This window comes from Ambystoma mexicanum, chromosome 12, assembly GCF_040938575.1.
Source record: "Ambystoma mexicanum isolate Mex_15411 chromosome 12, UKY_AmexF1_1, whole genome shotgun sequence".
In the NCBI taxonomy this organism is placed as follows: domain Eukaryota; kingdom Metazoa; phylum Chordata; class Amphibia; order Caudata; family Ambystomatidae; genus Ambystoma; species Ambystoma mexicanum.
The window spans coordinates 967,226,827-967,252,790 of NC_090936.1; the positions used below are offsets into that span (position 1 = coordinate 967,226,827).

The following is a 25,964-nucleotide window of genomic DNA, read 5'->3' on the forward strand; positions in this document are numbered from 1 at the left end:
TTAGCCACCTTTATTTCACTTCTGCATAAATAACAACATAGTGGTCAGGATAAAGTATTTTCATGCTGCTATCTTCATTTTGGCAATGTGAGTTTAGATCAGGCACATTCTTCTCAACAAATGAGCAGCGCTTCCTACAACCCTTGGGATCCGTATTGCTTCCCTCTGGCTTTTGGCAATGCTTGGTGATCTCAAATTGTCCAGGTTTAACTCTCTTTTGGTTTTGTCATTGCTCACAAAATGAACATCACAGCTACTTTGTTTCACTAACCGCCACTTCCGTGGTTTTCTCTTCGATATTTAATAGAAGCATCTCTGTAATTTACACACGAACAATGCGACTTGGCATACGCAAGCAGCACCTAAGTGCTCCGGTAGCACTCACCAGTGGGGGACTCACTGGGTATGCCGCTCTCGGTCGGTGTTCACTGGCCATTAGTTTCTGTGGCTCTCCTGGACCCACCAAACAGTTCCTTGTTGTATGCCCTTGTCGCCACCACACCAAGCTCCTATGAATGTCCTGGCCAACCCATTCACCAGAGATCTCTCAGCGTGTTCCACCATGCCGACTTTCTGCTGCACAACCTCTGCAAGGGGGATAAGGAGAGGCACCAACCCTCTCAGGACCCTCAGTGGTCCCTGCCCCTTTTTGCTATATTAATCCCGCCTCAACTGTAGAAACGGCCCGCACAGCATACACTGCTTCCTCTGCTTCAGCCTCTCTGCCGCCTCTGTCATCTCTATCTTCTCTCTAGCCAGCACCTGAAGGGGCTACTTCCCAGAAAAAGGTATGGCTCAGAGAGTCAGGAATAAGGTAGCCTATTGAATCAGATACCTGTCTGCAAAATATCAGATTTTAACTGTCATCCGTTCTGGAGAAATCACAAAAATCTGTCATTCACGCAGACAGTCACCTACCAAAACAACACGGTTCATTGTGATCAGTATGATAAAATGAATTTTAGAAAATATGGGTTGTGACCCTTATTGCTAAATTGGGGGGAAAGTGTCATGTTGAAGATTTTTTAATTCATAGCTGAGTTGTTTAGAAATGCAATTTCAGATGGGTGGCCTGGAGACCTAAGGACCAATTAGAGGGTAGGGGATAGACATTGTTTAGGAGGGAGAACAATGGAGGCCCTATCAGGATAATGAACCATTGAGCTGGTACATTGTAATTTAGACATTTTTAGGTGTGGTTCGATTTTAAAAATTGGACGCACAGTGGACAACAGGGTAATAACTAAAATTTCCAGGAGGAAGAGAGAAATTAAAATTGGGAGAGAAGCAGCAGTGCTGGGGGCTGGAGACTGGAGTGGCTCCACAACAGAAACCAGGAGAGGCAGACAGCATGATTGAGTCTGGATTGCCCTCGCTAACTGAAGCCACACCGTAAGGCAGTCCACCCAGGCTCTATTGGTTCCAAGGAGCTGGCTCCCTGATGACGGCACCTGTGCACAAACCCAGAGAGATTCAAAGTGAGTAATAAACTAATTTGGTGATCTATTTGAATTAATACCTTCCCCCTATATAGATATTAAGGTTGTGAGCATCCAGAGTAGATCCCTAACATTTCCTTACTAATTGATAATTTAATTAACTCGCACATAGTCAATGGACACTGGAGTGATTTTAGGGAAATTCGAAATCTCCAACAACTATCTATCTAAGGGCCACCATTATTATGAGGTTGCCGGTATCCTGGTGATAATTCTGCCTGAATACTGGCAAATGGTAATACCGTTACCGGAACGCAGTCTGGTGGTTTTACCACTGGATTATTAGTGGCGGTAACTGTGGTAAATCCCCATTCCATGGAGTCCCAGTGGACTCTATGGGGGGATCTGGCAGTATTACCAGCACCGGTAATATTGATGCCTGTAATACTAGCAATTTTTGCCAGTAAGGTGCCGGAATCACCTCCAGCTCTAAGCTGGGGGTAATTCCTGGCACCTCACCGGCTAACTTATAGTTGGCCGTTGAGGAAATGTGTCAGTATACCGTGATAAAGGCACGTTAATTCCACAACGGCCAACCCGTATTGAGGGCCTAAAGTAATTGAGTATCACCCACATTATTGTTGTCAACCCAACTATAACCTTAAGGTGAAGGATGCATTTAAAATCGAAATTCCCAACTGTTCAACATTCCCGGAACCTGGCTTAAAGCAGAGGGCTTCCGAATGGTAAAGTGAATCTCTGGATCTGTGCTGGACAGAAACGTGTCTTCATGGTTAAGCCACGTTGACATAGCTGGTTTAAAAGCACACTTTAGAAACAGAGGGAACTCCAAATTGAAGGGGAATTTTCTCACCATCTAACGGCAAAGGAAAGATGTTCATTATATGCTGAAAGGAGTATTTTATAAATGTTCTGTTATGCTAGAATGTTGTTAGAGATGGAAAGTGCACAGGAATGTCAGACATAAAGGATGTTGGGTATGTTGATTCTTTTGCCACTAGAAAAGCGCTAACTTTTATTTAAGTTAGACCACATACCAATTACATAGTAAAGTACAATTGTCATGTCATGTTCTAGTGTGCTGCATTGTTTATCTTTACAACCTGTGCTTCTCTTTATATGTGACCAGGGGGGACTAGAGACAAGAAATGAAAACTCTACATGTTGTTGTGTTTTAGAGATTATGTGATTTTTCATTTTAAAAAAGAAACTGGTGTTTTCAACTTGTTGGTAGTTATAGCTTTGTGCCACAGAGTAAGTTGTCATGCCTCTTGATAATCATTGTGTAAATATGAACATTGTCCATTAATTAAAAGAAAATAAATGTTATTCTTTTGGCATACTGTTAAGATGGATTTCTGAACTCTGACCTGGTGGGCAGAGGTTCAGGAGGACAGCCTAGTTTTGAGGGTGGCTGAACGACCTCAATGAGCATGTGAGTAAAGGACACTTGAAAATCACTCCCAGTCAGGTGTAGAAATATTAAAAATACATATACATTTATTTCAAGACCTTTGAGTTTCAACACACAAATCAAATCACAGTAATACTATTGAGCCAACACAATCCTATCTAAACACATATATACAAGACCATTTGGGTCTAAAGGGTTAATGCACAAAATGGGTCCACAACCTAAAAGGGGAAGGAAACAGGCAGTGCAGGTAGTCTTTAGTCCCTTCTGCATCCAACACACTCCTAACTAAGAGGCAGTCCAATCCCTAAGAAGAGTGGAGCCTAATACTCAATTGTACATGCAATTCCAGCGCACTCGGTAGTTCACATGGGCTAAACGGGATCTCTTCAATGGTCTGTAGCAAATCAGGAAGGTGGGTGAGGCGATGAAGAATAGGTTCCCACTATTGGCAGAGGGCCTCCACTTGAGAGCAGAGTCGATTCCAAGAGTTGGGAATAGTTCGCACTAGCAGTGGAAAGGAGAGGGGCCCCCAGGGGGCACTAATGCGTAAAAATGGATGGAGGCGCTAGTGGGCACCGGTTAGGGTTGTGATGACTTACCGACCCCCGGTCCACATTGGACCAAACTTTGGCAGTCGAGTTCGGTTGCAGGTTCAAGTGCAGCAATTTGGCAGCTCTGCATCTTTAAGCGACGAAGATACAGCGATGATTCCCAAATGGGACAGTGGTGATTTCTCCACTCCTGGTGGATGGATCAGGCCAGTTTCACTGCAGCAGACTTCAGGGGCAAGAGGGGCACAAATGCAATGCACCTGCAAAGGTCGTCACCATGGCTAGGCGACGCGGTAACTGTGTATACTCCGGTTCTGGCTCACTCGTCTCACTTCAGACCTGGGAACACCAAGTGTATGAAATTCAGTGTGAGGGTGCCAGGAAGACAGAGCTAGTGATATACCAAGTTTTGAGGGCCTCCTCAAAATGGCAACGGTATCAGGGCAAAGAGTCTGAGTAAGCTGGTCAGCCCACTGGTTGGCCCAGGGACACTTCCGAGAAGGCTTACTTGCAGGTTTTGATGAAGATGCCGAGAATAGTTGGTCCCACTATTCCAATGGTTTGAAGCGTCTTCGCAGACCTTCTAGGACGACCAGATGCAGAGGAGTTCCACCGGACGACAGCGGGCTCAGGGTGTCAAACCTTCCAGCGGGTCACCAGCGGTTCCTCGACTCAGGTTCTTAGTTTCAGGATACTTGGATCCTATCCTTCGTTCAGTGAAAACTGCAGAGATCTGTCATGATGCCTACCTCCAAGGAGCCAGGCCGGGCCCAGCAACCCCAGAGGCAGACATCATTTTCCCCAGGGAAGTCTCAGCGGGCCCAAGTTGGGGCCCTTTGGACTCAGTCCTGGCGCCTTAGGCGCCAGGCTCATAGCGGACCCCAGTCCTGGCGCCTTAGGCGCCAGGCTCATAGAAGAGGATATGTGTTTAAGTGCTTGGGTGCACACTTACCTGATGCAGACCTTGCTGCTTCATCCAGGCCCTCTTGAGGCCTGAATGGCACTACTTTACCTGTAGGACTACTTCACCACCCGGGTGTGGTCGGGGAAGGATACATACCTGATTGGTGGAAGGATACATACCAGGAACTTCTTCCAAGGCTATTTAAACCCCACCCGAACAGCCACACGTGCTTCGCGTTGTTCTGCACCTAGCAGCTGGACGCTCACCGTGTCAGCTCCTGCATCCTGACTTCAGCCACGCCTGCCAGCACCCTGGAACACCTGCAAGGGGAGAAAGGAAGAGAATAGGAGAAGAAAAGCCCTTACCTGCTAAATCTGCATCCCGGAGTCATTTCTCCAACGGCCCTGAAAAGGAAGACATCATTTTAAAGGCATTTTGTTTCGATCGCTGCAGCGCTGCATTTTACTCACCTTTGCAAGGCGCTTCCATCTTCAGCAGCGATCTTCCGGATTCATCTACGCCCCGGCGCCTAGAGGAAAAAAGACAAGAACAAAGGTGAGAGGGAGAAAAGGAATAAGGAAAGCTCAGTTTCCTTTTAAGTCTTACCTGTTGGATTATTCCCACTGCATTTCGGGTCCTGCCGCTTCCTGGCATCTCCGGACCCCAGCCCCTATGGGGAAAAAAAGACAAAGGCATTGAATGAGCGAATGCAAAGACATTACCTGAGCGCTCATCCAGAACTGTTTCACTTCGGGTCGGCGCCATATCACCGGCACTCCGAACCCCGGCCCCTAAGGGGAAAAAGACATAAGCATTAGCGCTTGCTGCAATTAGACAACGAACATTATTATTAAGCTTTAACTTTTGAACAGAACTTTTACAGCGCCTTACCTGAACAGTCAAGCTTACCTGAACTCCCATCAATCCTCAATCCAGTGAAGTAACTGGGTTTCAACGCGCCCCTGCATCAGAAGCAGGATGGAGAGCTCATCCTTCCAAACCCTAAGGTGAGGCTTCACGGGGAATCGTGGAGGAGGTATCGTGGAGGGTTGGAAGGGAGTGGGAGGCTTGAGCATTGTTCCACAGTTGGTAATACTCCCTTTTCACGCACAGGAGGGTATCCAACGAGCCAGGGAAGCCAGAATAGAGGGGCCCTTCCTGTCCATCTTCAGAGTTCTGCGCCTTCGACGCCGCGCCTCTGTGGGAACCAGGTGAGCGTTACAGAACGCGAAGCCTTACCACAATTTCCCACCTGGGCGCTATGGAGACTTCCGAGACAGATCAGCTGGCCCATCTTTTAGGGGAATTACGGGCAGAAGTGCACTCAGCCCGCCAGGAGACTAATGCTCTCAGAAGGGAACTAATCCTATCCAAGGAAAGAACTGATGATCTGGCCAAAAGGTTATTGCAGGGCCAGGCAGAGCACACTCCTTTACCTGTTTCCGGAGATATTTCTACAACAATGGGTTCGAATAACCCGGTACAAATCAATCTACCTGGACACATGCCTTTGGCCCCGCCGGAACGTTTTGCGGGGGATCCCAAGAAATATGCCGTTTTTATGAACCAATGCCGTTTACACTTTTTATGCAGGCCCGGGGCCTTCCCCAACGACCAGACCAAAGTAGCCTTTGTACTATCTTACCTCAGTGGCCGTGCTGCCGATTGGTCTATTCCATTGGTAAATCAGGATGATCCCATTCTCCGGGATTTCCAGGGCTTCCAGGCCAGCATGGAAAGATTGTTCGCTCGACACTCGCAGGGACAGGCCCTTGACAACGAACTGCTATCCTTACGACAAGGTAATCAGGATCTTTTGTCCTATATCGCCACCTTTAATAGACTAGTTGTGGAAACCGGATGGCCTGATAATAAAAGGATCACATTGTTTCATCGAGGCCTGCGCGGAGAGCTTAAAGATGTTATAGCTCAGATAGTAGATCCACCCCAGGCCTGCGCAGACTACATAGACTTAGTGGTTCAACTTGATCACAGACTTCAAAATAGAAAAGCAGATCGGCTCAAGTATGAAACCAGAGTACCTATCAAGACCCACGTTAACTCCAAGAGTTCTGACGTTTCCGAACCTATGCAAATTGGCAGTGTTAAAGGACCATTAACGCAGAAGGAACGAGAGAGAAGGCGACAAATGCAACTTTGTCTGTATTGCGGAACTTCCGGTCACTTTCTTCAAAGTTGTCCAGTTAAACCACCCAAGAAGGTGGTTGGAGCCACTGATAACGAGTTATTGACACCTGGTTCGGGAAACGACCTAGCCCAACAAGCGTAGGGGTCCGCTTGCCGAGCTTGAAAACAAACTCTTTGACCTCGCATTTTGTCATGCCAATGGTGCTTGTGAACCCAAAACAGCCTCAGCAGTTGCATGCTATAAAAGCATACATAGAGAGTGGAGCTATTGGAAATTACATAGACCGTGAATTGGCTTCCAGGATTAGGCTTCCTCTCCGCCCGAAAGTAACCCAAGATGTAATTACTACAGTTGATGGAACCGAAATAGCCTCAGGGCCTGTAACGCATTCCACAGTTGAAATCACTCTGGTGGGTCAGGACGGACATCGGGAAGCAATCGTGTTTGATGTGATCAAGGCCCCACAATTTCAAGTACTTCTTGGTATCCCTTGGTTAGAAACACATAATCCGAGAATAGACTGGCGAGCAAAGAAGATAACTTTTCCTGTTTGTGAACCAACCTGTTACCCAAGGAATCCAGCTATGGGTCTAGCCTCTGTAACTTCCACCCCTGTACAGCTACCATCTGAATACCAAGAATTCCAAGACGTTTTTCAGAAAGAGCAGGCTAACACCTTACCTCCCTATCGATCTTACGATTGCCAAATCGACTTGGTACCCAATGCACAACTACCTTGTAGTAGGATTTATGCTCTTACTGAACCTGAGAACCTGCATTTGCGCCAGTCTTTGGATCAATACCTGGCTAATGGCTTCATTCGCCCATCAAAGTCACCAGTCTCTTCCGCTTTGTTCTTCGTACCTAAAAAGGAAGGAGACCTTAGGGCCTGTATTGACTACCGCGCCCTAAATCAGATAACGATTAAGAATCGTTACCCTTTGCCCCTGATACCTGAGCTTATCGACCAAGTAAAAGATGCTCGTGTGTACACCAAGCTAGATCTCCGAGGAGCTTACCACCTGGTACGTATAAAAGAGGGCGACGAGTGGAAGACTGCATTCCGCACCAAATTTGGGCTCTTCGAATATCAAGTAATGCCCTTCGGTTTGTGCAACGCACCTGCCGCCTTTCAGTACTTCATGAATGATGTTCTTCGGGAACTTATCGATGTTTGTGTCATCGTTTATATTGACGACATCCTGGTGTATTCCTCCTCAGAATCTGATCACAGAAACCATGTTAGGGCAGTTCTTGAGAAATTGCGCCAGCCCAAATTATTTGCCAAGCTCGAAAAATGCGTTTTTCATACCACAGAAGTGGAGTTTCTCGGATTCATCCTGACACCTCAAGGAATCCGAATGGACTCGCGGAAAGTGGACGCCATTCTCAAATGGCCATCTCCTAGCTCTGTGAAGGGAGTGCAAAGCATGCTTGGCTTTGCCAATTTCTATCGAAGGTTCATCCCGGAATTTTCTCGAACTGTTCAACCCATCACAGCTCTCCTAAAGAAAAATAAACACTTTGAATGGACTCTTGAGGCTGAACAAGCCTTTCAGGACCTGAAAACCAAATTCACCTCTGCACCTGTATTGAAGCACCCGCGCCCAGATCTCCCTTACATCGTGGAAACCGATGCATCCAGTTCGGCCATGGGAGCTGTCCTGTCGCAAAGAGACCCAGAAACTAACCAACTACACCCTGTAGCCTTTTGGTCCAGAAAATTCTCTCCACCTGAACTCAATTACGCAATTACCGACAAAGAACTACTGGCTATTAAATCAGCTTTCAAGGCTTGGCGTCACTATCTTCTCGGTGCAAGACACACCATCACCGTAATTACGGACCACAGAAATTTGCAGTATTTAAAGACGGCCAAAGCTCAATCTTCGCGACAACTCCGATGGGCTTTATTCTTTGCGGAATTTGATTTTGTAATTACCTATCGCCCTGGCTGCAAGAATGGTAAGGCAGATGCCTTATCCCGGATAGGCATGGAAGAACCCAATTCGAGTTTAGAACCTGTGCCAATCATACCGGAACAAAGAATTCTGGGCTTGACTTCATTGCAAACTATTGAGGACATCCAAGCTCAAGTAAAACAGCTTTTTGACTCTTCTGCCTTACTGGAATGGAGTCAAAAGGGTCCTCACTACACCGTTAAGGATGATTTACCCTACTTCCAAGAGCGGTTATTTCTGCCAAGTAAAGAATTGCAGGAACTTGTCATTACCCGTCATCATGAATCATTAATGGAAGGACACCCCGGTATCGCGAAAACAGAAGAAAAGATCAAACGCCACTTCTGGTGGCCTTCTTGGAGAAAAGACATAAAGTCATTTGTGTTGTCTTCCGGAATCTGTCAAAAGAAAAGGCCAGCCGGCCTACTTCAACCTTTGGACATTCCACCAGCACCTTGGCACACCTTGTCAATGGACTTTATAACTGACCTGCCTCCTTGTGGTGGTTACAACACGATTCTCGTAATAGTGGATCTATTCTCCAAAATGGCCCATTTTATCCCTTTAAAAGGATTGCCGTCAGCTTCCACCTTGGCCAAAGAATTTATGGAAAATATAGTGCGGTTACATGGTTTCCCTTCCATATTAGTCTCAGACCATGGAAGTCAATTTATCTCCCACTTTTGGAAGAAATGTTGCCAACTAGCACAAATAGACGTGCGGTTATCCACCAGCCACCACCCCCAGACCGACGGACAAACCGAGAGAACAAATCAGACTCTCGAGCAATATCTGCGGTGCATGTTACACCAATCCGAGTTAAATTGGAAAGACATCCTTTGGATTGCAGAATATGCATACAACAATTCAGCGCATTCTGGAACCGGACAGACTCCTTTTTATACCCTGTATGGTCACCATCCTCGGACCTCTGACCTAGATCCACCTCTGACCCTGGAGATGCCTGCAGTAAATCACCTACATTCCACAATAACCCAAGCCTTCAAAGAAGCTACAACCCACTTACAGCAAGCCAAGAATAAGTATAAAGAAAACGCTGATTTGCACCGAAGTAAAACTCCTCCTTACCAAGTAGGAGATCAGGTATGGCTAGCAACTAAACATCTACCCCTCAAGGGTCAGCGAACTTTTAATCCCAGATTCATTGGGCCTTACCCCATCAAAGCTATTATCAACCCAGTGGCCTTTAAACTCGATTTACCATCCAACATGCGGATTCATCCCGTTTTTCACGCATCTCTTCTAAAACCAGTACAACCTGGAACCAGACTGTCTGAGCCCCCAGGCCCTGTCCAAATTGATGGAGAATTAGAATTCGAAGTGAAAGACATTTTAGATTCCAAGATAGTTAAGTCGAAACTCTTCTATCTTGTTGATTGGAAAGGATATGGACCTCAGGAAAGATCTTGGGAACCCAGTAACTATGTTCACGCACCACGATTAATTCAACGATTCCATCGAAGATTCCCGCACAAACCAAAACCCCCGGAGGGAAAGACCTTGGGAGGGGCCTTGAGGGGGGGTACTGTCATGATGCCTACCTCCAAGGAGCCAGGCCGGGCCCAGCAACCCCAGAGGCAGACATCATTTTCCCCAGGGAAGTCTCAGCGGGCCCAAGTCGGGGCCCTTTGGACTCAGTCCTGGCGCCTTAGGCGCCAGGCTCATAGCGGACCTCAGTCCTGGCGCCTTAGGCGCCAGGCTCATAGAAGAGGATATGTGTTTAAGTGCTTGGGTGCACACTTACCTGATGCAGACCTTGCTGCTTCATCCAGGCCCTCTTGAGGCCTGAATGGGACTACTTTACCTGTAGGACTACTTCACCACCCGGGTGTGGTCGGGGAAGGAGACATACCTGATTGGTGGAAGGATACATACCAGGAACTTCTTCCAAGGCTATTTAAACCCCACCCGAACAGCCACACGTGCTTCGCGTTGTTCTGCACCTAGCAGCTGGACGCTCACCGTGTCAGCTCCTGCATCCTGACTTCAGCCACGCCTGCCAGCACCCTGGAACACCTGCAAGGGGAGAAAGGAAGAGAATAGGAGAAGAAAAGCCCTTACCTGCTAAATCTGCATCCCGGAGTCATTTCTCCAACGGCCCTGAAAAGGAAGACATCATTTTAAAGGCATTTTGTTTCGATCGCTGCAGCGCTGCATTTTACTCACCTTTGCAAGGAGCTTCCATCTTCAGCAGCGATCTTCCGGATTCATCTACGCCCCGGCGCCTAGAGGAAAAAAGACAAGAACAAAGGTGAGAGGGAGAAAAGGAATAAGGAAAGCTCAGTTTCCTTTTAAGTCTTACCTGTTGGATTATTCCCACTGCATTTCGGGTCCTGCCGCTTCCTGGCATCTCCGGACCCCGGCCCCTATGGGGAAAAAAAGACAAAGACATTGAATGAGCGAATGCAAAGACATTACCTGAGCGCTCATCCAGAACTGTTTCACTTCGGGTCGGCGCCATATCTCCGGCACTCCGAACCCCGGCCCCTAAGGGGAAAAAGACATAAGCATTAGCGCTTGCTGCAATTAGACAACAAACATTATTATTAAGCTTGAACTTTTGAACAGAACTTTTACAGCGCCTTACCTGAACAGTCAAGCTTACCTGAACTCCCATCAATCCTCAATCCAGTGAAGTAACTGGGTTTCAACGCGCCCCTGCATCAGAAGCAGGATGGAGAGCTCATCCTTCCAAACCCTAAGGTGAGGCTTCACGGGGAATCGTGGAGGAGGTATCATGGAGGGTTGGAAGGGAGTGGGAGGCTTGAGCATTGTTCCACAGTGGGTAATACTCCCTTTTCACGCACAGGAGGGTATCCAACGAGCCAGGGAAGCCAGAATAGAGGGGCCCTTCCTGTCCATCTTCAGAGTTCTGCGCCTTCGACGCCGCGCCTCTGTGGGAACCAGGTGAGCGTTACAAGATCGACATGGTATGGGTGTTTGGGGCCTTCTCTTATCCAGAATCTCATTTGCACCAAAACGAAGAGGGCCCAATGGAGGATCTGCTCACATACAGGCATACCATACGTGGACCAATAATGGACCACAGTGATCTCAGGCATTCACAGCACTCCAGACTCTCTGGCACCCAGGATGTGTCTTGGAATCAGACGTCCCAACCCACATCCTGGAGGCACATACACAAGGCATGCAGAAGCCCGCGCAAGCTTGCCGTTTCGTGGGAGAATGCATGCCCAAATAAGGACTTACCCGAGTCGGCTCGACCTGGGGAAGGTGAAGGGGCAAGATGACCAAAGGACAGGACAAAGAACCTCGTGGCATGGCCATTTTGGAGCCAGGCCACCTATTCGTGCCAAACACGGTAATTGCGGTTTGCCTGTCAGGAAGGGGTTAAAAATATACGAAATGATAAGCTGCCACCAGCCCTGCCCGAGGCACATCTGCACTTCTCCTAAAAAAGACAGTCTATCAGAGGGGATGCTGTGAAGACAATGTTGAGTACATTTCCTCTGATATCGGTGGGGTTTAGCATGCATTGTTTTATATCCAGGGGATCCATGAGGTGCAGCTGAGAGTCCCTAGTGATGTTAGTGGATCCTGTACCTGGCAGATTAAAGTCACCAAGGAAGATGTTTCGTGTGCTTGCAATTAATGCTGCGGTGATGGGGTCAAAAGTGTTATAGAGGTGTGGGAGGTGGGTGGTAAATCACATAAAATGTGATGGTATCTTTATGCAGTACTGGAAGGTGGCAAGAGAGAAGCACTGGGGATTTCCTGGCTTTTTAACTGAGCACGGTACAGGGTGAGTCCAATTTGTGGGTAACTGACACACTTTCTTTACCTTCTCTGCACGGTCAACATCTTGAATGCTGTACCCGGGTCGGATGAGAACATCAAAAACATTGGTAGAGGTGGGGGAGAGCTAGGTTTTAGTGATAAAAATTATGTTGAGTTTGTTTGTGGAGATGAGGTTGGCGGTGTCAACAGCATGGTGGTTGGGCAGGTGGGAATTAATGAACATTTTGTGCTGAGAGAGTGCAGATGATATAGTAACGAGGGAATGTGGCTGAGATTGAGAGGTTGCGGCACAATGACTCAGCAAACATTTGTGACTTCATGAGTTTGGGACTGTGGCTGCTGTAGGAGACACATTGTAATTGTTCATTTGTTATGCACCTATACACGTGTGTGTGTCTCAAGGCACAACTAGGCAAAGGGGTGGGGAACGATCCTACTAGGCCATGTACATTTGGATCGTGCAATTACAGGTATTTATACCCGCAAAACGCAGAACCGGGATTCAAAACAGTGTTGCTTAGCGTGGTCTTGTTTCCAAGACCCGCGCGTTGCCACTGAGCCATCCTCCCTGTTGTTGGAAAAGCAGGGGTTTCCCCTGTCCATTCCCCTGTCCATTCCCTAGCCATTACAAACAGTTAATGTTCTTTTCTTTGTCCTTAGCGAAGGATGCCAGTGATGAGGACGCCTAGGCAAGGCTGGATATATGGAAGAGCAGGTGGCTTGTGATTGGCTGGTGGGCTACAGGCAGCTGGGCTGGTAATCGGACACTGAGCTCGGTGGAAGAGCACAGCAAGGGAGAAAAAGTACAAGCCCTTAAGTAGTATCTGACATGTGATGAAAAGTTATCACATGTTAGCCGAGTCGGTGTGCCCTGTGCCTATCACAGGTACAGATGCTTCCCACATTAGTGGATCCATCCCCACTATCTACCAAAGGCTGACAATGGAGCCATCACAAGTCAGTGAGTCTGTCTTTTTTAACTATTACATGTTATGCACAGACGTAGCTTATGTCAGGCACTGAGTCTGCTATGTGTCTATCAAAGGGGACACAAAGAGTTGTCATATGTCAGCAAGCCTGCCTACTCTTTACCAATTATAGGTGATACACTCCCATATTAGTGAATCCATCTTCACTGTATCTATCACAGGTTAAACATGGGGGCGCTCACAGGTCAACAAGTCTGTGTCTTGTCAGTCTATCTCAGTATATGCACACAAATATCACAAGTTAACAAGTCTTTCTGCAATGTACCCATCACAATTGATACATAGAGCCACCACCCAGCAGCAGGTGTGTCTGTAATGTGTTTATCACAGGTGGTACACAAAGCTGTTATGTTAGAGGCTATCGGCTATGTGCCTACCACAGTTAATGCAAAGAACAATCATATGTCAGCGAGTCTGTTATGTACCTTTCACAGATGGTGCACAGAGCCATCACACGCCAGGAAACCTTTCTTCAATGTATTTGCTCACTAAACACAGAGTCATTGCACATCAGCAAGTCTGTTATGTGCCTTTCACAGATAATATACAAAAACATCACAGGACATTGAGTCTAGCTGCTATGTGCCTATCAGATGAGCTACACAGGGCCATCACATGCCAGTGAGTCTGTCACCAGTGTGCCTATCACAGGTGATATGATATGATAGGTTATTTATAACATGCTTAATACCCAGAGGTTTCTAAGCGTGGACCCGGGGATCGAACCTGTGTCACTATGTGTCGTCTTGCTTCCAAGGTGATCACGTTGCCGCTGAGCTATCCGCCTGGGACAGATGACAAACAGGGTCATCAGATATCAGTGAGTCTGTCTACTACATGCCCATTACAGGTGATGCACAGATTCATCACATGTCAGTGAGTCTGTCTGCTGTGTGCACATAACAGGTGATACACAGAGTCCTTGCATATCAGGGAGTATGTGTTATATGTGCCTACCACAGTTGATACACAGAGTAATCACATGTCAGTGAGTATCTCTGCTGTTTCTCCATCGTATATTATACAGGGCCTTCCCATGTCAGTGAGTTGGTCTGTTATCTGACAGGTGATGCACAGAGCAATCAAATGTCACCAAGTCTGTCGGCTTTGTGCCTATCACATGTGATACACAGACCCAGGTCAGTGAGTCTATTTGCTATGTAAAGCTGATAAACATAGCCATAACTTTTGTGGCTGTCAATCCTTATACACAGATCCATCACATCAGTGAGTATGTCTGCTATGAGAGAAATCACACATCAGTAAGTATGTGTGCTGTGTGCCTATCACGGGTGATACACAAAGCCCTCACATGCTAGTAAGTATGTCTGCTCGCTGACGGTCACATTTTCTACACAGAGCCTCAGTGAGTATATCTATCTGTTCATTGCTTGTCATATGTTAAACAGAGAGCCATTGCATATCAGTGAGTCAATCGGCTGTGCGTTGATCACACATTATACCAGAGCCATCCCACATCATGCTATGTCCCTATCACGTGTTATACACAGAGTCATCAGAGGTCAGCTCAGTGAGCATGTCTGTTGTGTGACATGTCAATGATTCTATCCGCTGTGTACCTATCACACATTGCACACAGAGCCAACACATGCCAGTGGGTCCGTTTGCACCGTGTGTACCATATGTTACACATAAAGCCCTCACATGTAAGTGAGTATGTCGGCTCTCTGCCAGTCACATTTCTTACACAGAACCATCACCTGCGAGCGAGTCTGATGGTTATGTGCCAACCACACCTTATGCACAGAACGATCCCATGTCAGAGAGTCTGTCTGCTATATGCCTATCAAAGGTGATGCAGAGAACCATCCATGTGTCAGCGAGTCTGCCTACTCTGCGCAGATCACAGGCGATACACAAGCCCTTCTTCATCAGCAAATCCATCTGATCTTTATCAAAGGTTGAACATGGAGCGATCACAGTCAGAGAGTCTATCTGTTTTCACCCATCACAAGTTATGCACTGAGCTATCACGTGTCAGCAAGTCTGTCTGCTATGTGACTTAGGGGTGATTTACAGAGCCATCACACATCAGTATATCTGTCTGCAATCTGTCGTAGGTGATTTACAGAACCATCACATGTCAGTGATTCTGCTATGTGCCTGTCACAGGTGGTGCACTGTCATGCCCCCCGGATTCCTACGGCATTCTTATGCCCATGGGAGAAGCCTGTGGCGCTTGTCCTGGCGATTACATCAACGCCGGCATCATCGCCGGTAAATACTACATCTCCCAATAGGTCTTGCGCCTGGCAGGAATCCTTGGAACGCTTTTTTCCGTTGCATGCGTTCCACGCCTCTTTTTTCCTTACTTCCTATATCTAGCCACGCCCCCAGAAAGCCGGTGCTCCTAAACCGTTGTGTTACGCGAGCAGCGCTTCTCGGAAGAAGTTTTTCCTATTTGTTGTATACCTGGTTGCTGACTTCTGCTTACCCTTTTTGACTTCGTTACCTGGTTTCTGATTCTGTTTTGGCGCCCGTCTGATCTGTCCTCCCCTGCTCGACCACGGAACTCGTACCGGACTGTCTTGGGATTCCGCTTCTCATGTCTGGCTCCCGGCTCCTTCTCTGATCCCTAACTTTGTATCCCTTACCCGCTCCTGGTTACCCACTCTTCGAACGAACAAGAAAATACCCTGCATTCCGGTGTTTGAGAAAGGAAACACCACATCTTTTTCTTCCTGAATCCTGTTTTTCTGCACTGGGAAGAACAGTACGGACCGCTTACACCTGGTGACATTCTAGCTTGATTTTGTTTTTGGATTTTGGGAGGCTCTGCTGTTTGCATCACTTTCCTTTGGATTTTTGGGACGCTCTGCTGTTTGCATCACTTTCCTTTGGATTTTTGGGACGCTCTGCTGTTTGCATCACTTTCCTTTGGATTTGGGGATGCTCTGCGGTTTGCATCATTTTCTTTTGGATTTTGGGACGCTCTGCTGTTTGCATCACTTTCTTTTGGACTTTGGGACATCAGCGACACTAACCTTGGCACTCTCTGTAAGTCGCCGTCTGACACTCGCCCACATCTGGTCTTGTGTGTTATCACAAGTAGGTATTCCGCAGGAAAAAAGGAATACACAGGTAAGCTTGTGGGTCTCGGAGGGTGTAGAGGGGTTGGTTTTTTGCCATCAACGAACGGTATGTAATATTTGCCTTGTTTGTTTCTTCCTTCTAGCTCCGCTGTGCGTTCCGCCTTTTTGCCTGAGCCCTTGGCCTGACAGGTTTTATTACCCTGCAAGCTGTGCTCTCAGGAGGGAAGTCTGAATTACTTCAGTGGCATCTGGCCCAAGTGGTCTTCCAGACTTACGGTGGAACATACTGAGTACGACATGCACAGAGCCCTCACATGTCAGGAAGACCGACCATCTGTCATATGCCTATCAGAGGTGATGCACAGAGCCATCACGTCAAGGGGTCCGTTTGTTATGTGCCTTTCCCTTGTGTTACACAAGTCATCTAGTCAGTGAGTTTGCATGCTTTGTGCCTATCAAAAGTTACACACACAATCATCAGATGTCACTGCTCTGTCTGCTAAATGCCTATCAAAGGTAATGCAAAGAGTCATCACACCATGTCGCTTCGTCTGTCTGCTATGTGCCTATCACAGTTAATAGACATAACCGTCATATAGCAGAGAGTCTACAATAAGTCTATTACGTGTTAGAGCCATCACATCGAATCTGCTATGTCGCTACGACAGGGGTTACACAGGGACATCACACTGCAGGGAATACGTCTGCTATGTAACTATCACACATTATAATAGAGTCATCACATATCAATGAGTCTGTCTGCGGTATGCCTGTGCCATGTGATGCACAGACCCAGCAATCCAGTGGGTTTGTAAGCTATGTGCCTATCACAGGTTACACACAGAGTGATCACATACCACCAAGTCTTTCTTTTATGTGTCTATCACAGTTGATACACAGAGCCATCACGTCACTGGGCCTGTCTGCTATGTGCATATGAAAGGTGATGCACAAAGGCATCACAAGTCAAACTGCTATCACAGGTGACACATGAAGCACACCCATGCCAGTGAATTCGCCTGCATTTTATCTATCACAGGTTGAACATGGAGCAATCATAGGTCAGTGAGTCTGACTGTTCTGTACCTATCAAAGGTGGTACACAGAGCCATCAAACATCTACACGTCTGTCTGCTATGCAACACATTTTACACAATACCATAACACGTCCTGGAGTCAGTCTGAATCTATCAAATATCAGCAAGGGTGCCTGCTATGTGCCTGTCACAGGCTGTACACTGAACCATCACATGTGAGTATGTCTGCTCACTGCATGTCACATTTTGTACATTGAACCATCACCTGTCAGCGATTCTGTCTGCTTTGTGGCTTTCACATGGGCTACTCAGAGCCAGATCAGTGAGTCTGTCTAATATGTACCTTAAAAAGCTCGGTATGCCACTTGTGTGCCTATAACAGGCTGTACACAGGACTAACACATGTCAGCGAGTATGTCTGCTCTGGGCCTGACACATGTTATACACAGAACCATCACATATCAGCACGTCTATCGGCTATGTGCCGATCACACTTTAAACACAGAGCCAGCCCAAGCAAGTGAGTCTGTGTGCTATGTGCCAATCACAGGTGATATACAGAGCCATCAACGGCCAGTGAATATGCGTGCCTAGCACAGGGGATACACATGGCTCTCACATGTCATTGAATATGTCGGCTCTCTGCCTGTCAAAATTTCTACACAGAGCCATCACGCGCAAGTGAGTCTGTCAAGTTATGTGCCTATCACACATTATACACAGAGCCATCTCATGTCAGCGCGTCTATCTATTCTGTGCCTATCACAGGTGATACACAGAGACATCACATGTTAGCAAGACTATCACCTGTGGGTTTATCACGGGGGATGCACAGAGTCCTCAGATGTCAGTGAGCCTGTCTGCTGTGCCCCTTTCACATGTGATACGCAGAGCCTTCAGGTCAGTGAGTCGGTGCCTATCGTGGGTGATGCACAGAGCCATTACATTAGTGAATCTGCTGTGCACCTTATCACACACAGAGCCATCGCATGCGTGCCAGCGAGTCTGTTAGGCACAGCGCTATCACATGGCATTGAGCCTCTCTGCTGTGTGCCACTGCCTACCCCATACCATACAACATGCCCTCGGGCTCCTGGTAGTCAACAAGGTTTATACATGTGTCTGCGAGGCCAGAGGCCACCTCCTGCGCCATCAAGTGCTGAACCTGCAAGCAGCCTGCAGCAGTGAGATCAGGAAACAGATTTGGAGATTATAGACTCAGTGCTTTAATCCCTCAATACTTCCCTGCTGGGCTCACTTGCTGGGTATTATTTTCCTTTTCTTTTTAAAGCTGTTGGCAGGGCACTTTGTGTCGCGCAGTGAGTCCAGAGATAAGGTTGGTCACTGTAGCCACGTCCATGGCACCATGGAGAGGGCAAGCCTGCCGAGTACACACAACACACCATTTTAATCTGCCAGTCGGGGGTGATTTAGCACAGGGTGCAGGAGGACATGAAATTACTGGGAAACTGAGGGACATGCTGTCAGCTTCCTGGAGAGGGGCTTTACGCACACCTCAGCAACCCAGAGGAAGGGCCCAGGGTACCTCCAAAGAGAAAACGTGCTCTTAACTGAAATAGGGTCGAGTTAGGCTGAAGTTGATTGGTGCCTTCCAGCCAGGCCACGGTGAAAGATAATATTCACCACCTGCTGTGCTTCAGGCCCTGAAGCACAGGGCCTGAAGCACAGGGAAACCCGAAAACCCTACAATTCAAACAACAGGTCTGAACGCTGCCTTCTACCTCTACCGCTCTCCCTATCTCTCCTACCATCACACTTTTCCCCATTATTCTCCAGCTTCTCCCTTCCCAACTCAGGGTTCTCCATTATTGACCAGCTTCTCCTTTCCCACCTTGGTATTCCCCACTACTGTGCTCCATGACATCCTTGCTAAATTCTCGCTGCAAAACCCTCCATATGCAATAATGCGTAAAAACACGACTTTTTGTTTTTTTTGGACAAAACATATTTTTTCAAAGTGTTATCCGACCCCAAATGCCCCAAGCCTCACCCCAACATGTTTTTTTCCTCCTTTATTGTGGCTGACCCTCCACTGCTAAGAGCGCCCCAACTCACACATACACACAGGCGTGATTAACTCCATAGTGCTTTTAGAAGTGGCAGTGCACTGGGAAACCCACCGTCGGGAACAGAATGGGGGACACAAGAGGGTATTTTTAACATGCAACCCCTACCTTATTCATGTCAAAGGTCCGGAACATCTGCTCTATGTAGCTGTTGGCCTCCCCGCTCAGTCCCCTGAGCCCAAAGAACTGCTTGAACTCATGCAGGGTCAGCTGCCCCGAGGGACACTCGGTCATGAACTTCTTGTACCAGTGGTGGATTTCCACGGCCTGCAGGTCGTCCACGGTGGAGCTGCTGGTGCTGCCCATACCGGCGGCGGTGATAGCCCAGGAGCTGTCCGCTAAGGTCCACGTCCTCTGGCAGTCACCTCCCTGATGTCTCCCACCCAAATCTCCCAAGCAGCCTAATACCCACGGGGCCTTTAAACGCCGAGACACCTTCCCAGCAGCCAACCTGTGGCTAATCTGTTTAGATGCTGATTTGGAGGATTAGAGTGGCATAAACGGTGCCCTGGGCAGAGGCCAGAGGTGAAGGTTAATCCAGGAGAGTAGTGCTGCACTACCAAGTGTTGTCAACAAAACCTCTCCTGTAGCTAGAAATGTTCACAGGGGATGCCTTGTCTAAGCTGCTCCCTCCACGGGCATCATTGCAGAAACATGTCACCAGTACTAGTACAATTTTGGTATTAGTGTTAAGGCAAAAATTGTCCTAGTTGAAAAAAACATTTATTTTTACTTTATTGTTTACCGCGAGGACCTAGCTTGAGAGCAGCGGAGCACTGCAAATATTCTTTAATTGTATTTTAGCAGCAGGGAAATGTTTGCCCTAGCGCTTAAGGGGGGAATATTAGCACTAGTGTGAACATTTTCCCCAGTACAAATTAAAAGATTTGTTTGCACTAGGGGCAGTTTATTCTCCCATACAAGCACCGGGAAAATTGCACAGGTGCAAAGTTTCAGAAATATGGCATCAGGATTGCACATATAGTGAATTGAGGAATAATAGTGAAATAAGGGGAAGATGGTGACATGAGTGTCTACCCTAATAATGTGACACAGCTTCATATATTGGGGCTGGCGCAGCTGAGCTCGGATAGCCATCTTATCATTAGAAGGAGCGATATCGCCATATACCTGTGAGCAATCAGCCTATCGCCCGAGACAGAACAGACGCCATCTTGGATGAGGAGCCCCTAACCTGAGAGGGTGATAAAGATTCCACTGTGGATAACCCAGCATAGAGCCTCTGCTAGCAAAATCCACCCCCCGCCCCCCTGTGCTGGGTTAGAAGCCAGGAGTCGTGTGGGTTATTACATCTTCTACCCTGCAAAGTTGATGCCCTACGCTTTAAGTGGGCAGGGACCAACTGGGGCTGAGCCCCGTAAGGTTCAGAAATCTCCCCTGGCAAGCCTGGCCGCTCATGTGCGAGAGCTTCAGACTTAAGAAAAAAATGCCTTTCATCCATAATGGTGGCGCGGGCACCTGCAAGGCATCACTTCAAGCAAGAGATGCTCCTTGGGCCACAGCCACCATTATGGAGAGAAACCTGAGGCTGCTGGAAGCAGAGGCCTTTTTTTTCAAAATACTCACGCTCCAGTGAATGAGCGGGAGCTTCAGGATTTTGCAGAAAAGGCCTCTGCTTCACTGCCCCTCCCCAGCTGGCGAGGGGCAGCACCACTATTAAGGCTGAAAATGCAAGGCGCTGTCCCCTGCCAGGCAAGTCTTTAGAACATAAATTCTGATCTCTAAAAAAGGCTGCCTGCCAGGGGTGCCTCTAGACCATTGAGCCGGGGCTAGTCAAGGGGGCGTAGCCTAATGCGCCTGCATGCGACCGCCTGCCATTAGGCCACGCCTCCTTGATGAGCCCCGGTTCATTTTTTAGTCCCACTTAAGGCACTGACTAGTCCTAGTTAATGTATCTCCTGTCCAGCGTCTAACTGAGCCATATTCTCGGGCACCAATGAAAAAGTGGCCCGCCATGGCAAATGGCTATTTATTGCTTTGGTGACACGATTTGAATAGTACCCAAGGGGGAGTTTTTTGATCAAATGTGATGCAAATTGTGCATTTTAAATAATGTGTATTCAGCAACACTGTTCAAAACGAATAGCCGCATAGTGAATTAACTCATCAACTGGCCCACATTGACCAAAAAAGGTGCCCAATTTGACCAAAAATACTGGCATTTTGCATGTTTTGTGCGGTCATGGGCATATTGCCCTATAGGCCAGTCTGAGCCTGATCCTGTCCCGTCCAATGGATTCCCAAACCTGGGTTGATACAGCTTCTACCCTGTTGAATTGATACCCTCATCAGGGTTAATGCAGCTTCTACCCTGGGTGACAAGTAGATAAACCTTGTTAATATGCCTCCTGTGAGGAATTCGACCATCTGCACGGGCAGGGTGCGCTCGCCTGGTCTTTTTTGATTTTTTGGTAATAAAAATGAATGATGGGATATCAATCTCCGAAAATGTGTGAGGCCATTCCGCACACATTTTCCCTGCTCACTGCACAAAACGCATAGTCACGTCTACTCCGGGAGAACACAACCTACATGCGCCGTCCTCCCTGTCATGTTCAGCTGGAATGTGACAGCCACAGGTACATCAAAGCATCTCAACAAGGAGGAAGGCACACCTTCCTCTGGCCATGGGAAGCCTAATTAAAATATCAAAGGCTCCATGGATCTGCCTCCCTATTGTCCAGTTCGGCTGGTGGCAGTGCATAGTAATGAGAAATATTTGAGGCAAGCCTATTAAAGGGGCTTGGTGGCAGGACAGACAAGAGGAAGGTGGGGCTAACACCTCTTTGATATGCAATGTGTCAACTTTAAGCTAGTTCCCACCCCTCTGTATGAAGGACAGCGAATGGCATATCTGGCTCCACTACTTTTGTAGACAACCCCTGCAGAGCGAACCCCTTTCAGAGGGATAAGTATGTGATTTAAGGGAGACAGGAAATCTGCTCTCATCACAAACTTCAAAGGAGACCAGCACCTCAAGACCAGCCAGCTGCCCAGGAACAGCAGCCTGCTGCACATGCCCATGCAGTGGCACACTCTTAACGGCCATGTAGATTGCCAATAACCCATCAAGTTCTCACATACCATGGTACCACCTCAGGTGAGGCTGAGGCAGGAGATGGAGGGCAAGATACTTTTGACACACCACAGCGCTCTACCTATCCCTCCCACCATGATCACCAATGCCGTCCATTAGAGACATGGACGAGCGCATTCGCCAGATGGAGGCCTGCCATGAAGAGATGGTCGGAATCCAATGCCAGCAGCTGGCAGAGGCCCAGCTAATTCTAGAGGCAATACAGTCCACTGGCCGGCACTGTGCCCGTGCCCTGGGACGTACTACTTCTGCCCCCAGGCTCAGAGAGTCCATGAGAGGAATGAGGGTGTGTCTGCAGTGTGTCTGCACTTGCGGAGACAGTAGCACTATCCCTGCGGGCAAACCAGGAGGGCATGGGTGCTCAGGGCTCAGACCGCACCTCCAGCACAGCCATCCCTGCATGCTCAGTGCAGAGCAGTACTAGGCGCCTCTAACAATGACATACAGGTAAGCCTGCCCCTGGCAAGGGTCCTTCTATGAAAAGGCACAGAGAGTGACACTGTGGACTTGGGCATGTGACACTTCATTGTTAGGTTGTGTGGGGAAGGAGTGGGGGTTGTGGGGAGGGGATGGTCGGTAGGGTGTTTGATCTGTAGATTGTAGAACCATTCAATACATTTATTTAGTCACTTGCAACAATGAGTGGGCAGTCGTTATTTATGTGTATGAATGTTATTGAGTGAGCACACCGAAAACAGTGACATATCATGGGTGGTGCACAGTGAAGGACCTCAGAAGAGGTTGTCTATGATATCTTGTCGGACAATACGCCCATCCCTGGCGTCCATGTGCACATGTCTATGCCTGGCTGGTGCTGCCTCGCCAGCATCATCATCTCCGCCCTGTGGTGGTGGCACGTCCAGGTCTGGTAGCAGGGGTATGTTTAGTCTAATGCAGATATTATGCAAGATTGCACAGGCCAGGACTATCTGCCTCACCTTCTCTGGTCTGTACATAAGTGCAGCCCCTGAGTGGTATAGGCATCTGAAACATGCCTTTAAGAGTCCAAACGTCTGCTTAATGGTTACCCTTGTTCACACATGGGCACGATTGTATGCCATACCTTCTGGCGACACTATCAAGGGCAGTAGTGGATATCCGAAATCACCTGCAAAAGGGGCCGGGGGGGACACAAGGTGAGCCATGGCATGCATGCGGCAGGACTGATCCTCTAATGGCACGTAATTCTATACCATGATACTTCAAGCATCCCGGACCATGGTAAGTATGGGAGTCATGCACTGTGAGGCACCCTGTGAAGGCAAATGTGTGTCATCCGTACCAAGATGTGATGTACTCCCTGGGGTGGATTGATGTGGGTGGGACTGCACTGGCCACCAGCAGGCCCTGCATGCATATCCCCCTGGTGATGTGATCGCCATGCCACCGGCCTGACAGTGTCTGCGTACACTACATGATGCCCCTACTGCGGTCTGGACATACACTGACATGCATCAACACAGCATGAGGGCTCTCATGCGCAGGGGGCACAGTATACACATTACTTCTTTGTCATCACAGTAGCTGGCAACAGCACTCCATGGACATGTTGTCCATCTCCCATCCTATCTCACTGACTTATACCCCTGTGCTTCTCAGATAGCAGTCACCATTGTGCACCGGCATGCACACAAGTGGCAATGGTGCATTGCATGGGCCGGAAGTTGGGTGTTGCCTGTGACTGAGGGTTCTACACAGTCAGTGCCTGCATGCACCTTGCAAGACATGCCTTCATTGGCCTGGGTGGGACAGTGCACTGCAGTTATTGATGGGTTGGAGTGGCAGTGTTACAGTGACACGACAAACGTCTGGTGTTACACCCGTGCTTCGTGGACTGACTTTTGGCCATGCACTGGCTGTACACACTGAGGCATGGTGGTTGTGGGTCATGCATTTGTGTCACCTCCCCACACTTTGGCCTGTGACCCATGCGGCAATGTGTGTGTACTTGTCCATGTACTCACCCAACATCCAGGTTCTTTGTCTGCTGTGCCGCACCATGGATGCTGGCAGGCTGCTGTTCTGCAGAACCATGTAGTTGTGGGTTGATCTTGGGAACCAGGCGCAGCAGTGCGTGATGCTGAGGTTGGCATCACAGGTAATCTGTACATTGAGGGAATGGTACTGCTTGCGGTTCCTGTACACCTCCTCTGTGGCATGTGAGGGCACCAGCTCAACATGTGTGCAGTCCAATGCACCAAGCACGTTTGGCATGCCTGCAAGTGCATAGCAGCGGGCCTTGGTGGCATTCACCTCTGCCAGGGTGGTTAGGAGGGCGATGTGCTGGCCCACATGGTGCAGGAGGGCCTCAAGTACCTGCACCAGCACTGTGGAGAAGGCAGGCTGCGATATGCCATGCAGCTGGCCCACGGAATGCTGGAACATGGCTGTGGCTAGGAAGTCCAGGACCGACACCAGTTTCAACAGCAGTGGTAGGCCTGTCTGGATGCCGATCTTGCTCCCTATGTCGCCCTGGATTAGGGTCAGTAGTTCTTGGATTGTCTCCCTGTTTAGCTGGTACAGGATATGTATCTGACCATCTGTTAGGGCCCAGGGTGAGGACTTTGTGCGGGGTATGACTGATTGCCTGCACCTTGCCACTTGCTGTCCAGTCATCATCACCCTCCTCCTCACTCTGTTCTCCTGCTGCCATTGGTGCTGCTCCAGCTCATTCAGATGCACTGCAGCGTGCAGCGCCTCCATGTCCATTGCTACCACTAAGAGGATTGGTCACTTTGTGTCTGCAGCCCGACCTATGTTGGGTCTTTAACATGGACACGTACACATACACAATGTTGATGTTGCACTTCTGCACTATGCATATTTTTGCCTTTAATTGTGTCAAAATGTTTTATGAACTGTTCATTGCATCCGTAACAATGCCCATAAACACTGCCTTGTAACAAATTTGCGGTACCCACACATTGTACTGTTCACCATTGTCGTAGTATTGTTTTGTGTTTCATGTATAACTACTTCAAGTAAAGCATATGTTAAACTGCTCAAAATAAAATAATTAGCACGATAATACTTTATGTAACTAAAAATAGAAATAAAATCGTTGATTACAGCCAATTTGAGAAGGATGTCCTGTAAATTGTAGCTAACTTTATTTGCTTACGACTCCTTGCACCTAGAATCAGGCTCGTGATGGGTTCCAAAGGCAGATTAAATCAAGCTACTACCTCCGATTAAGATCACATACCCCAATTTTGGTATGTTGAACTTTTAAGTGGTAGGACTCCTTCTGTTTCATATATTTCAATTTTGAGCTCTCAGTCCTTCCATATTGGGCTTTCCCTCTAGTTACCTTTACCACCGAGAGGAGCAGCATGGCTGTGTTGGTTAAGTGTTCTGGGTGTGGGCCTTTTCTAGTGTTCCTGGTTGTATTGGGTGCACCTGGGGGGAATTAGTACACTTGTGGCCTATTTGGCCCCACCTGGCACCATTTAGCACTT

General features: G+C 48.0%; 1 protein-coding gene across 1 annotated transcript in view; it reads right to left on the bottom strand.

Annotated features, from left to right (window-relative positions):
- LOC138514146 (guanylyl cyclase-activating protein 1-like) overlaps positions 1–19,802 on the bottom strand; it is a 316,773-nt gene extending 296,971 nt beyond the window's left edge. The window contains exon 1 of the mRNA XM_069629447.1: positions 19,497–19,802. Within this exon, the coding sequence (XP_069485548.1) occupies positions 19,497–19,694 (198 nt within the window). The 5' untranslated portion in view covers positions 19,695–19,802. The remainder of the gene's footprint in view (positions 1–19,496) is intronic.
- Between the last annotated feature and the right edge of the window lie 6,162 nt (positions 19,803–25,964).